General features: G+C 41.1%; 1 protein-coding gene across 2 annotated transcripts in view; it reads right to left on the reverse strand.

Moving 5' to 3' along the window:
* grm8a (glutamate receptor, metabotropic 8a) overlaps nt 1–14848 on the reverse strand; it is a 190180-nt gene that overhangs the window by 54807 nt on the left and 120525 nt on the right. For both annotated transcript variants that reach the window (XM_070929314.1, XM_070929315.1), the window contains exons 3-5: nt 7840–7975; nt 7278–7432; nt 4658–4795 (exon numbers count right to left, since the gene is read on the reverse strand). In XM_070929314.1, the coding sequence (XP_070785415.1) occupies nt 4658–4795; nt 7278–7432; nt 7840–7975 (429 nt within the window). The remainder of the gene's footprint in view (nt 1–4657; nt 4796–7277; nt 7433–7839; nt 7976–14848) is intronic.

The following is a 14848-nucleotide window of genomic DNA, read 5'->3' on the forward strand; positions in this document are numbered from 1 at the left end:
GTGTTATTGGACCCATTAAACCTTGCATGCAACACTAGATTCATCCATAATAGGCAATACAAGTGCAAACTATGCAGCTGCATAAAATATACATTATTACGAATAGCTTTGCAAATAGCTCTACAAATAGCTCTTCCCAAATAGCTAGGCCATCATAACTGTGTAAATGTAAGCACTGATGTAAAAGTCTGCTTCGTTTATAGAGCTAGCTTTAATTTGCCACATTTACAGTGAAATATAACAAAAACAATACAGCGGATTAGTCTTTGTGACCTTGTGAGCATCAATAGGAGTAAGAGGGAGAAAGGGCGAAGTAGTGGGTGAGGGAGGGAGAGAGACACAGATATATATATATACATAGTAATAAATGTGACCCTAATAACTACAGAGGTATTTGTGTGAATCTTGGAGAGGTTTTCTGTAGCATTATGAACTCATAATTCACTCCCTGTGCCTGTGTGACTTTTTTCTCTTTTGTTTCTTAATTGTTGTACATCTACATTTTTGTTTTTTGTCTATATTCATATAGTGCTTTGTCAATACAGTTTCTCAATAATTTCATGCCAATAAAGCCCTTTATATTTGAATTTGACAGAACAAGAAGAAATTATGGATAAATAGGTAGAGAGACAGGGTGATAGAAAGTCAGACAGAGAAAGTTGACAGTCGACAAAGTAATGAAAAAAGGAGGATAAAATGTTGGTATAATTCCTTCGAGAGTTGGACAACCAACACAGGAGAAAAGACAAAGAAAAAACAGCAGCCAACAGTGTAACAACCTTGTTTCCTGCTCGCACTACACTTTAATTCCTCTGTGTGTACCTGAGGCTTATAGCTCCTGTCAAAACCACTGATATTCATTGGTGGAATAGATCCCTTGATGGGCCCAGGTGGAACAGTGTGTGGACAGAATATGTGTATGTCCTGTGTGTGTGTGTGTGTGTGTGAATGGGCTTTAATGTCTTGTTTTGCCCTTTGTTTGTGTGATGTGTTCCTATACGTCAGTCCCGGTGTGTTTGTGTCCAGCCCAGAGCAGGGAAATGCCGGCTCCACAGAACAAGGATGTGATGATTTGAGAGATCAGCCAGTGTCATAGCGCTGATGAGTTAGGCGGAGCTGCCGCCACCCATTCATTTTCCTCCTGCGGAGCCTGATGGGATTATAGGCAAAACTGTCTGACTGTGACCTGGAAGGGGCAGAAATAGCACAGTAACCAATCACATCTGAGATCTGTCATGTATTTGATGTAAATGTATTTATATTTCAGCCTTGAACATTTTTACGGCCATTTTACTCCAATTAGGCTCAGATCCTGCTCTGATGGGAAACTGATCAAAATCCAACCATAAAATGCATTTAGATTTTCGGAGGCATCCTCACTTGCGCCTGGAGATCCCGCTGCGCTCGGTTGGACTGGACCATTACAGCTTTAACCAACTGACAATCCTACAAAGTTGTATCTAAAAATTGAGAATAGGTCTCCAAGTGAAGACAGTTTATGTTCTTTAATAATACTAAGTTCATATTTTATTTCACTGAGAAATCTGTGTCATAGTTCGGGTTAGGGGATCTTTTAGAAAACGAGAGTGTGGATGTGTGCGTTTGTGAAAAAAGATAGAGCATGTAAGATGTAATTTCACCTGCATCTTTATAAAAACAAGGCCAGTGGGACTTGAAGATCAGGTGTCAAAGTGCCACATTAACGAGCGCAGAGCTTGTGCACTCGTTCATGGTTTTATCTGCAGACACTGGGCATTCAAGTGTTTGTGAGTGTGTAAGTGTGTTTGTAAGCTTATCTATGATCTGGTGTCTACTTCAGTCAGCTTCCCCTCAGGCATCAGTTTTACCTGACTGCAATCCTTCAACAGAACAGAGTTTTATTCCAGTGTCTGAGTTGTCCTGGCTGATGTGCTTGCTTGCTTTTTTGAGAAAAGACGGGTTTTTTACTTTCTGCTACCCTCAAAAGTGTGCGAGTGCCTCGGATTTCCCTTTTCCTTTGTGCTTACTATTCTCTTCATGAAAGATGAAAGTTGACGTGATGAAAGTTGAGCTACTGTACGGTAAACAAATTATCAAAATTAATTGACTGGACTGGAGAACAGAGAGTAGTAGCAGTAATAATCATTAACAAAAATCACAAATACCCCACTAAAATATATCATAACAACTGCAAAGGTGTTTGTGTGTTTGTATGTTCCACAGAATACTGGGTATATTTTCCGAAAATATCCATTTTTTGAGAAGGTGATGCACGAGTCACGTAGTGAAAGAAAGCCCCAGCTGAAGACAGACTGATGAAACACTGATGCACTCATTCAACATCAGAGGAAGCCGAACAACTGTTCAGAACTGAAAGACAGGATTTTGATGTTCGCCTTGACATTTAGGAGTTCCTTTTCTTTGTCTGTTAGTGGGCACCTATTAGAGTTTAATTCAAACAGCACATCTTTGCCAGTAATGGTGTCACTGATGGTACGCTAACAATCTGAGTAGAAATGCAACGTTCAGTGTCGTGATGAAAATATAACATCACACTGTTAAATGCAAAAAGCTCATATGGTGTTCTGATAAAATGTTGATTCAGGTATAGTTATTTTTCTAAGATATCAAAGTTTGCTCATTCTTTTGCCTTAAATATTCAAGATGTACAATACTTATTAATGTCTTTTCAAACTTTGCAGTTATTGTTGTTGTTTTGAACTGTGGTGCAATGTTACTAAGTACATTTACTCAAGTACAAATTTGAGGTACTTTACTATTATTTCATATACATATAGATGAGCGTAATATTTTCAACAGATTGGGATCAGCTCATGTTTGGACAAAATTAGCTCAGATACAGAAAGAACTCTCATTTCCTTCTCCCTTTCTCAATCTTAATGTGTCTTTTTGGTTCGTCCTCACTCATTTGTTGTTTTTCCTCTGTTATTATTCATTTATTTTATTATCATTTCTTGGTCTCTCTGTTTCTAAATTGTGCATCGAAACATTATTTTGCAATCCCTCTTCCTGTTAATTTTCTTATTTGCACTTGTTGACACTATCTCTCTTTCTATTTGTCTCCCCCTCTCAACCTAATCCCATGCAATAATCACACCCATTTCCACATCCTCCCATCAGCTGTGTCAACACGCCGACCTTGAGCAGCAGGCTGCTGATTGGCTTCTGTGTTGATGATTTGGAGGTCGTGAACCCCAGCACTTGGAATTAATGGACTCTGTCGCACGACTACAGGGTCCTCGACACATACACGCCCACATACACAGATGCCACGGCTAGTAATAGACGGTCAAAGGGAGTCACAGCCCTTACAAACCTAATTATGTGAACTAATGGCGGGCATCAGCCGGGGAACACTCACTGTGACACACACGCAAGCACATAAACAAACAGACTCAACCACAGAACCTAAACTGGAAAGGTTTTATGTCAGTGATCATGGACATACATACAGGTACATGTCCATTGGCATCACTAACTCTGCTGTGAGTGTGACATTTGTTAGTGTGTGACATAGCCAGTGGCAGCTGTAGGTACTCTGAGTACACTGAAAGTGCACACACAGCCCTATCCAGATCATGCACACACAGCACGAACCACACAGGATGCACATCAGTAGCAGTGCTTAGACTTGTGTAAAATAAGAAGCTGCTGGCATTTTGATACGACAACAAAATGCAGGTCAAATCACACATATCATGAACACATCCAAAAACTGACACTAAGAAGTGCTTATTCCAGCACAAATACACACATATACTCTATACACACACACACACACACACACACAGGGAGGAGACTAAAGTACCGTATTTACAAGCTCAGACTCCAACAATTATTTAATTTCCCCTTTAGCTTTGAGTACACAAACAATTGTTCTTGTTGAGCCGTATTGCTCCTTGGAGCCTAACAGCTAGTGTGATCTGTGCTTTGAGGGTACTTATTAAAGCCGGCAGCGTTCTCTACAATATATATACTAATTAAACCCCTATGCTTGTCCCTGTTGACAAATTTTGGGAGCCAGGACGCTCCAATGAAGCCTTAGACAATCCACAGCGGTGAGGTAAATCTGCACAGGGTTTTGTGGGCTGGCCTAATTGGAAAAGGCCAGAAAGACAGGTTTCTTTCAGAGTGAACTAGTTTCTCTGGTGACTTCAATCTTGTGAAAAGTCGAAGCTGTTGATAAATGTCAGAGAGAAGATGAAAGAAGCACAATAGTTTTGGGATTTATTAAACTGGAAGCTGCATTGATGAGCATTTTAGCTAGTCCATGTTTTGCATCAAATTAAGTAGAACAATGGCACGGAGCAAGATGCAAGGATCTGGTTGATGTGGTGCGGGGATAAGAGAAGACCAATTAGAACTGCCCACCTGCCAGATTTGTTAGAAGGTAAAACATACAACCCTCTATGGAACGTCTGTGGAGTTGAAACACCTCTTCTGAAACTGGCAAAATGATTTGCTACAGCCTCCGTTACAAGTATAAAAACCCACTCTGGCTAGGAGCATTATCTCTTTTTGTGTCTCTACTATGGAGCATACAAAGTCCACCTAAAAATGCGGTTTTGGCTATCAGGCATTTTAAGTTTCCTTGTTTTTTTTCCTCATGGTGACTTGCACCTCTAATAATGTAAGAAGTCAAAGTGTAGAGTCTTACCTGTGCATTTCTTCAGGCTGCCAGGCCGTTTACCATGCATCCCCAGCTTACAGTTGAAATTTTCCTCCCAGAATTCAGCGAACCAAACATTTCTTCTGTTGTTGGACAGCGAGCGGCTACGGAAATACCGATCAAACGCTGCAAAAAAAGACAAAGACTGTAAAAGTTAAAATACATGGAGTGGAGAGTTTCTAATTTTCCCTTTTTTAAACTGTACTGAATACATCCGCCTGTCCATAAAGATCGTTGCCTGCCTGTGCTTAAAAATGAGGTGTTCATGGCACTGTAATACGTTTTGACTCACAAAGGCATGTGTTATGAATAGCCTTTGGATCTAAAGTATGACTGAAAAGTAATTTCTGCGGAGCCATACAGTGTACGAGCGCCTATCAAATACTGAAGCCGAGAGCAAGGGAGAGCAAACATTTTAGAACGAGCTTTCACAGTCTACATTGGCTACTTGTCCAATTTAATAAGTAGAGAGGAGGAGAGAAACAGGGAGAAACACATTTCTCCACTCACAGGGATGGAAATACCTGTCAGAGGCTGGCAGGATGAGATAAAGAGATGGGCGAAAGGGAAGACGAATGAGGGAGACAAAAACACTCCTTGTAGTTGTTCTACTTAATTCATATCACAATTAATTGGCAAAAAAAAGAATTTGCTTTGTTGTCTGTGAGGAAAAGATGGCAAAACTGGATTTTTAGAAGAGATCTTCTATCGCCATGTTGCTTTATAACCCTCCTTAATATCATCAGTGATGTGCTGGCTACTTGAATTAAGACCTCAGGTATGCCCCAAGAAGACAGCAAAGGAGCCTTTACACTTCACTAATAAAAAGAAGGTGTCATTTCCAACTGGGACTGTAGGTCAGGGCAATATAGTGCATGTGAAACAAACTATGGAGGCTGGGGAAATCACCGGGGACTATTCGACTGACTTGGACAGCCTGTGCCACGCCTGACTCGCTGTAAAAGCTGACAAGAGCTGCCTTGATTAATCTCCTCTGCTGTCAGGGAAATTGGTCCCTTGTGCACCTGTGTAGCTCAATTGATACTTAGACTGCTGGGAACAGTGGGGTCACTCCCTGTGAAGCTCAACAAGTAGCACATATCATCTGGGATCACATGCCTCTCATTGTGAACAGATGTGATGCTCATAAAAAAAAAAATATATAAAGCGTTTGTGGTACTGTAAGGTTCTAACAACATTAAGTTTAGGTTCCCTCATATTAGGAAAAGAAATCTCCCAGAAGTGGGAAACTGTTTGGGGACACTGGACCCCCGGGGGTACCAAAGTTACAATGGTTATTTGATTGAAGAAATAGATTGTCACTTTGGGAAATACGCGTATTTGCTTTCTTGTCGAGAGTTAGACGAGAGGATCGATACCACGCTCTGTGGCAGGCTGTACACTAAATACAAAGCTGGGGCCAGGAAACAGTTAGCTTAGCTTAGCACAAAGACTGGAAGCAGGGGAGAGCAGCTAGCCTGGCTCTTTACAAAGGTAAAATACCTATCTCTAAAGATTTGCACTTAATTATCATTAATGGCTTCTTCACTTAGGGCAGTGACTTCCTGGAGTCGCCACTGGTTGCCTGGCAACCTCACACTGACAATAAGATTTTAGTCAGCCTTTTTTTTTTTTTTCTGAAGAGAGCCAGGCCAGCTGTGTACAACTGTTTCCAGGCTTTGTGCTATGCTAAGCTAACCGTCCCCTGGCTCTAGCTTGATATTCAATGGAAAGATAAGACAGCGGTGGAGATATTTCATCTGACTCTTGAGAAGAAAGTGACGCATTGTTTTCTAAAATGTCACACTACTCCTTAAAGTATCCCTAAAAAGTATTTGTGCAATGTTTTAAGCACAATATAAACCAAACGAATAGCAGTCCCCCTCAGGAAAATAAATGTTAGAAACACCTCTCATTATAATGGAGCACTAACTACTTAAAAATTACCTGAGAGCGGAATTCATTGCTTCACAAATGTAGGATCTATTGCACGTTATTGGATTATATTGCATCAGATTGACAGGTATACCTAATAAATTAGTTATGCACTCTTCATTAATCCTCCGCTGGTTCCGTCTCACTCACAACTCCTCCGTCTATTCCTAAGACCCCATAGAAGGTTCCCTCATGTTGATCAGCCAAAGCTGACTTTGATTCATTTAGACCTCTACATAGGATCTCCCTCTCTCACTTTCAGTTTATATCTTGCCGCCTTTGTGTCCCTCCAGGAGTCAATTATCTAATAGGGAACTCTGACAGGGAGCAAATGAGGATATCCTCCCTGACCTAATGGCAAAAACCTGTTGCCCGCTGGGATCAAGAGTGGGGGAACATGAGTGTATTTTACTTTCTGTTTCTGGTCTTTCTCCCAGTCCCCTTAATTTGACCTATTAGACTTCAAACCCACACAACGTCAGCTTCCTTTCATCTGTCACACAGCCAGGTGTGTGGAAAGAGTCACATTGCAGATGAAACTTTTTGGACTTTTTAACAATTCTTTTAAGAGATCACTGTTTACCTACCGTCAGTCACTGACTGTGTGTGGAATGACAAAAGGACATGGGGTCATTGTACGTTATGTGTCTGTTTTCTTCACACACACTCTTACCATCCACAGATGCTCGTTTGGGAAGAATCGTGATGGCTCCCTCAGCCACTCTCTCCTGGCCAATCACAGGAGAGATTTTAGACCCCCAGCTGTCTGAACCCACCCACAGGAAGTGACCCGTTTGGTTGTTCCTTTTAGCTGCATCCAGAACACGTCTGTTGGAGAAAAGACCGGAGAATTAAAGCGTTTATGCAGCCCAGAAAAGAACAACAACAACAACCCCCTCCTCAGCACATGTACCATGGTCTAGTACCATGGTTCTGATTAAAAAGTAAAAACATAGGAAATACTTGAATGAAAACTACATAATGCAATAGCTCCAACCAGTTGATAAGCTAAAGGACAATTCATCTAACTTTATACTTCTTTCATAATATCAGCAGTTAGCAGGGTCTTGAAGGACGAGTCAGTTGGTCATTATTGCTTTTAACTGAAAGTGGCATGTAGGTATCTTTAAGTTATTATAATAGAATAATGCGACAGAATATGTCGCTTAAGTGAAGGCTGCAGAAGCATTATGAGCAGTGGCAGCAGGGGACTTGTTTAAGTGTGTGGCACGTACCGTATGTCATCCTCATTAGCGAACATGATGACAGCCCTGGCATTGGAGGTCTCCAGCAGGCGTCTGATGATCTTGTCAAACTCCCCTGGCCTGGGCTCCCTAGGGATCTTCAAGGACTGGGCAATGCACACACCACCTGGGACAGAAAGAGAGAAAGAGGGACAGAATGTATTATCTGTTGGGTTTTTTTCGTCACTGATTTGCATTTCTACATTTTGTATTCATCACTCCCATTTAGTTGCTCTCACTTGATTTGGCCTCTACCCAGTTCTAAACTGTGTTCTAAACTTGGTTGTAAACTCTCCCTCTGGTACATGGAAATGATGTGGTTTTACAGATCCAGCAGCCTCAGCACTTACATAAATATATAAATAATAAATATATAGAATAAATGGCTGGTAAGCTTAACAGAAACCACCATAAAAAAATCAAGAAAATCCAAGAACAATCCAAACCACAGGATGTAGTACTGCTGGCCAAGAGATTTTGGGGAATGCCACAACACCACAGCAGCAAGCAATAAGACAAATAATAAGGAGTCAGAGAGTTGGGTGAGACAAGATATGAAGGAAGTAAAGAAAAACAAGATAGAGCATTGGAGCAGGGACACAAAAGAAGAAAAAGGTTTGGAGAGAAAGGAGTAGGTGTGATGGCATGATGGACACGGGAAAGAAAAACAAGTTGTAGAAAAAGAAGGAAGAGAAAGAGAGACAGAGGAAGGCGAAGAGTTTGAGATACGGCAACAGAGGACAGGATGGTGAAGGTAGGAGGTGTTGATCGCAACAGAGAGAACAGCAAAAAACAAGGGAGAAAGATGAATGGGGCAATGTTATGAGTCACGTCACTGTGCACAGTGTGAGATATCCTCTGCGCCCACTTCACACTCCTTCATTTCCTATTGTTGAGGATGAAGAGAATAGCAGTCACAGCAATATTAGGTTTTTCACTCACAACATGTCATAATGAGAAAGATTTTTGTTGCCTTGTTCTTTTGCTCTCTCTCTGTCTCTCTCTCTCACACATACACACACACACACACACACACACACACAATTCATATTCAACCCTGGAAACATGGGGACAAAAAAGAAGTAATAGTTTTTGAATGACTTTCAGTCTTAAACAAATGGGCGCCCACATAAACAAGCACACATGCTCTCGCTCTCTCTCACACACACGCAGAATCCAACATCCCATTCTGGTTTGCACTAATCCAGACTTTATATTTAAGCTCTGTTCTGTTAATTAGCTCTGCGTCATTAGATCATTAGCCCAGCTCAAGGTGTAAAGGTGTGTGTGTGTGTTTGTAGGATTATTTCATACATTACATCTGCTTTATTCTAACCAGTGCACAATAAGACTGACTGAGTGCATCCACATCTTTTTGGGTGTGTGTGTGTGTGTGTGTGTGTGTGTGTGTGTGTGTGTGTGTGTGTGTGAGTGTGAATGATGTCCCCTTTCCTCCCCGCCTGTTCCAGCCCATTTATTGAACATCTGTACAGTCTGTCGCTTTCAGTACATCACACTCCTAAATCACACACTCGCATTCGTACCCATGGAGACGCACACACACACACACACAAACACACACACATCAGCGTGCATGACTGCTAAAACAAATACTCATTAGCCTCAAATTAAAAGCCTCTCAAGGATAATCACTACAGTGACAAAATCTGCATAGGCACCCTCACACACACACACACACACACACACACACACACACACTTCACACTAGACACAAATACTTTCAGAAGTACAGAAGTTCAGAATACTTTTTCAAGGATAATCACCAGCTGGATGTACACTTTTGTATATTTACACACAGATAGCGAATTGTGAGGAAACAAAGCATATAGTGCACACGCACACACACGCCAATCGCTGATGTTTGCATTCTCTCTCCATTGTCCTTGGAGTATTATAAAAGAGATTACATCATTGTTTGTTTCATAGCATCATTCACATCATCAATAACTGTCCCCATGGAGGACAGACTTCCCAGATAAAGATATCGAATCATATATGTGCGTCTGTGTGTAAGTGTTTATGTGCACACACTCGCAAACACACACCTGAGTGTACGTGTCGCAGCCAAATTCACTGCTACATTTTCTTTGATGGTGCCAGAAAAAGCAGCTCGTTAAATGCGAGTGTCGGTTATTAGAGTGCACCTTTGCTGCTCTGTTGAAAGGAAAGCTGTGAGGTTAGGTCAGGAAAAACATCAACGTCTTTTCTTTTCTTTTTCTTTTTTTTTTTAAATCACTCACAGAACGTCTAGTTGAAAGCAGAAGTTGTTAAATAAAAAGGAGGCTTTGGAAGAGAGAGATTTAACATCAAAACCCTTCACACACACAGCACTCCAGACAGGATTCGCTTCACGTTGCAAACTAACAATGTAGAGAAAAGGAGAGATGGATTACAACAATCTTGTAAACAATAATATTTAAGCTATTTTGGAGGCCATGCTTTTGCATTGTCTGTTGAGGCAGAGTGGAGAGCTCCTAGTATGGTCTGATGTGAAAAAGTGTTGAACTGTGAACTACAAGCTCTGGTATTGATTTCAGTGAAGATCTGGATTAAAAACCTGCATCTCAGGTACCTGACACGGAGTTCAAACACCTATCCTGCTGCCAATTCTTTTCCAAGGGAAGAAACGGTGACTGCTGACATCCCATGCTTATTATCATATGAATAAACAGAGCAGTAAACACATGATTCGGCAGCCAACGTGTTGATAACGCCCTGCATTTTTAGATAAAGTCTAAATTAGCTGCTAGATTTAGAGAAATCAGAGTGAAAAGCTTTGCATCGCTTGTTATGGACCGAACCATTTCACTTCCCCTCGACCCCCCCAAAAAAACACAATCTGCAGGCTCATATAATTTGGCTGATTGTGTAAAAAGACTGGATAATGAATTGTTTAGAGACATCACATCACACGCCGGGCATACTAATGTGAGAACAGTTAGAAATTCTCTTTATTCACTTCAGATAAGAGAACGGTCTCGGTTGTATTGGATCATAGCAATAGCCAGTTTATTACATAATTCAGCAATTGTAGCACGTTCATCTACAACGGGCTAATTGAATTATGGGCTCTGCATCCGATGAGCAGCAACACACCGAGCTCTCAGTTTATCTCTAATAACCTGATTATTGAGGCTTCAATGTGGAATAGAATGTGACTGAATCCTAATTCCTTGAGTCTATTTATGTGTATATCTGTGTGTGTGTGTGAGAGTCTTGTTTGTTTACCTCTCTGGGTGTAGGTGTGAGCCTAAATGCCTGTTTTTATGCATGTGTGTAGGTGTCAGCCAATGAGTTATGCAAATGCATGCAAACGAATTTTGAGTTGCATGTAATCGTGTGTGTGTGTGTGTGTGTGTGTGTGTGTGTGTGTGTGTGTGAGTGTGTGCGTCCCCAATCTGTCCCCTCTGCAGCCCAGTAAAAAAAAAAGAAAAGCAGGGTGCAATTGTGATGATAAACTCGATGTTAAGTGCGTCCAGCGCTTCTACAAATGAAACCCTTATAGTCGGTAATTAACTCCATTCTGTTTTGAGATTAAATTAATTCTGTTTCAGGACAGGAAACACCACTGTCTCAACGTTTAATTAACTATCTGCTTCCCTCCCACACTCCCCTCTCTCTGCACCATTTTATCTATTAACCAACGGAGGCATAAATGGGGGAGGAGGGAGAAAAAAAAGAGGAATTACTCAGCTTTCTCACTGTGTGTATTCTTGCTCCTGTCATTTTCCGCTCACCTTCAGCTTGTCAAACTTGGCAGGGAGTACCACAGTTTTGAAACAATGTGAGAAAAAGAACAACAAAAAAGAGAATCATGGTGGGTGCTCTATTTCCTGGGAAATGTAACTGTCAATTTGACTTTCTCAGTCACAAAATTATGAACCAAAACATACATTGAATATGAATAACTGGGTGGCAAGGGCAAGATCAGCAGCAATAATCACCTTCTTCTTCACGGTCATCCCATTTGTCATCTGTTTCTTCCCTGCTTCTCCTTTTCTTTTCCCTCTCCATCTTTGTTTCTTTACTCCAACCCCATCTTCAATTCCCACACTTACAGTATCTTCCCCTCTTTCACAGTTGGCAGCATCTCCCAGCAATTTTAAAAGTCCTGTTTGAAAAGATGACTCCAACAGCAGCAGTCATTTGCATCACTCCATACAGCTCACCATACCCTGCACAAAACCTCTACTCAATGCTGCAGGAGCACCCACACGAATTACGCCTTCGACACACACAGACATTAATGTGGTTTCCTGTTAAGCAAGATGAGTAATGAGAGTAACTTTAAAGCTAGCTGCCTTTAAGCCACTGGCACTGGAGTGTGCGTGTGTGTGTGTGTGTGCGTGTGCGTGCGTGCGTGTGCGTGTGTGTGTGTGTGTGTGTGTGTGCGTGCGTGTGTGTGTGCGTGTGTGTGTGTGTGTGTGCGTGCGTGTATGTGCGTGTGTGTGTGTGTGTGTGTGTGTGTGTGTGTTGGTGTGCCTGCATGCATATTTCTGTGTTAGATGTGAGTGTGTGACAAAATGAAAGGAAGGCAGTGAAATCAAAGTCCCAGCCTTTAATGATTCTTCCATTAAGATATAGCTGCGTCACCCTCACCGTCTCTCTCTCAAGTATGTGCCAGTCTGAGACAAACACACACACACACACACACACGCGCGCTTGTCATTGTTACTATTAGCACAACATTCAATATGCCCAGACCAAATATGAGGCTCTGTGTACCCAACAAATCCACGCAGGAAGAAATTAATTTCTTTCTCCAGCTTAGCGAGCATTTCTTTGATGAAACCGCCCACTGCATCCACCCCACAGAAATACCTGCCAGTGTTACTGTTACAATTGGACAATTCCCACACAAACATACAGCACACACACACAACACACGCACAAACCTCATTAGCACTGCTTTAAAATTAAAAGTTGCCCTCTGCTTCTCTATGCTTTGTTCATGGCTTGGGGCACTGCAGCGTGGGCCTTTGAAGTCACTGATGTATGTGTGTGAATGTGCATGTATGTATGGGGGTGTGTGTGTGTGTGTGTGTGTGTGTGTGTGTGTGTGTGTGTGTGTGTGTGTGGCACATCCTTGTGTGAACATGTCTATGCTTACCAATGGACATTTGCCTTTGCATGTATTTGTGTGCACTCCAGTAACTATGTGCACAACACACGTGCTGGCTTTATACCCCCCCCCCCCCCCCCCTCTCCCTCCTCCTGCTTGGGTGTGGATGAAGTGGTGCGGTAAATATTGTGTTCTGCATTTTTCCACTCCGAGTTGAAACTTCTCCCCAGGCCTGCTAATGAATCATTGACAACACCCACGGAACCGCTGTCCCAGGAAATTTACATCCTCCCATTAAAATATGCCTTAAAGGACACAGGCCTTAAAACCTCAAATGGGCTTGGAAATTTAAGGCGGTCCTAGCCCGAACCCAAAAAGAGGCTGCTCAGACCTGAACCAAGCCTGCGGTGGGAAAGCTTTCGTGAGCTCATAATGGACTTAAACTTGAAATTACTTATAATTTGCTGATAATGAAACACTGATAAGGGCATGGGGGGGAAATGGGCAGAGTTGTATCAGTTTACGGAAATTGAATGTACTTTTGGTAAATGTTTGTTCGATTAGCACGGTGTGAGCACACACTGAGATAAAATTATGAGCGATGTCTCCACAGTGCTGTGAGTTATCAGAGTAGAAATTGAGGCAGCAGTTTGCATCACCGAATGGATATTGGATATTTGCGATGATCTACTGTGCACATAATAAAATGTTTCAAGTGGTGCTCAGACAAAATGCAATAATTTGTGGTATCTATCTAAAAAGCTAATTCACACTCTAGCCTCAGTATATTATAGCAGAATTTAATAAAACAGTGATAGCCGCTGGAGTTATCCTTCAGTCTGCATTACTTTGTGTTATTATTATATAATTCTAGACGTTGCAGAAATCCTTTCCTGGATTCTGCATTAATACTGCAGTGGCACCTACTGTACTGGACTAAATGCTCCATAGCTACATTCAACTGGCAAAGAAGGGAAGATCACACAACATAAAACTTTAACACAGGTACTCATTAACAGTTATACCTTAAATCTTCTCAGCAAACATGGATGCCACCATGCACTTTTTTTATATTAAGTTTTTAAAAAAAATGTAATCTAAATTTCCCACTTAACTTTAAATCTCCTACTTAGCATTCACAAGCAGTAAATAAACATTAAATACATTTGTAATAACACACCATAATGCAGTTGTACTGTAAGCAGATATGAGTGTTTATTAATGCATTTGTCAACAACTATAACTCCTCCTGTGGGCACCCATAAGTGAAGGCTGGTGTATAAACAGATAATGAATGACAATGTAGTAAAACACAGTAATAACATTAAATATGTCTTCATTAGCGAAGTTGCTTACAAGTACATTAAATATATTACAAACCATTTTTTAAATGTTTGTATGCTGCTTATAAATACTAAAGATAGGGACTTAAGATAAAGTGTTACCCACAATTTGTCGCACAGACACTTATTCACTGTGTTTTTGCAGGGTAATGTCTCTGTTTGTTGGTGGTCCAAAAATGGACCAATACTTATCAGTATATAATTATGTTCTGGGTTTCTTACTTGCTGAAAACAAATGGTGTGCAGCATTGGAAAATGGGACTATTTATCCTCTCTGTACAAAAAGTACAAAAAGTGATAAATGTCAGTATAAAAGAAAACATGGTAGTAAATGTGTACATGACATCCCCATCTTTCATTACATTAATATTACATTAGTAACCATAGCGAATAGCCCTCATCATCCATCTACCCTGCATTACTGAAAGTAATAGTAGAATCCCCTCTTCCTCCTTGTATATCTGCATTATTTATCAAATTAGTAGCCATTGCAGATTTCCTACATCATGCATCTATCTTGTCTTAGTGCCGGAAACAGTGACAGTGCGGTATAATTATTCCATCCTGCCTCCGT

The sequence above is a fragment of the Enoplosus armatus genome, chromosome 22 (assembly GCF_043641665.1).
Source record: "Enoplosus armatus isolate fEnoArm2 chromosome 22, fEnoArm2.hap1, whole genome shotgun sequence".
In the NCBI taxonomy this organism is placed as follows: Eukaryota; Metazoa; Chordata; class Actinopteri; order Centrarchiformes; family Enoplosidae; genus Enoplosus; species Enoplosus armatus.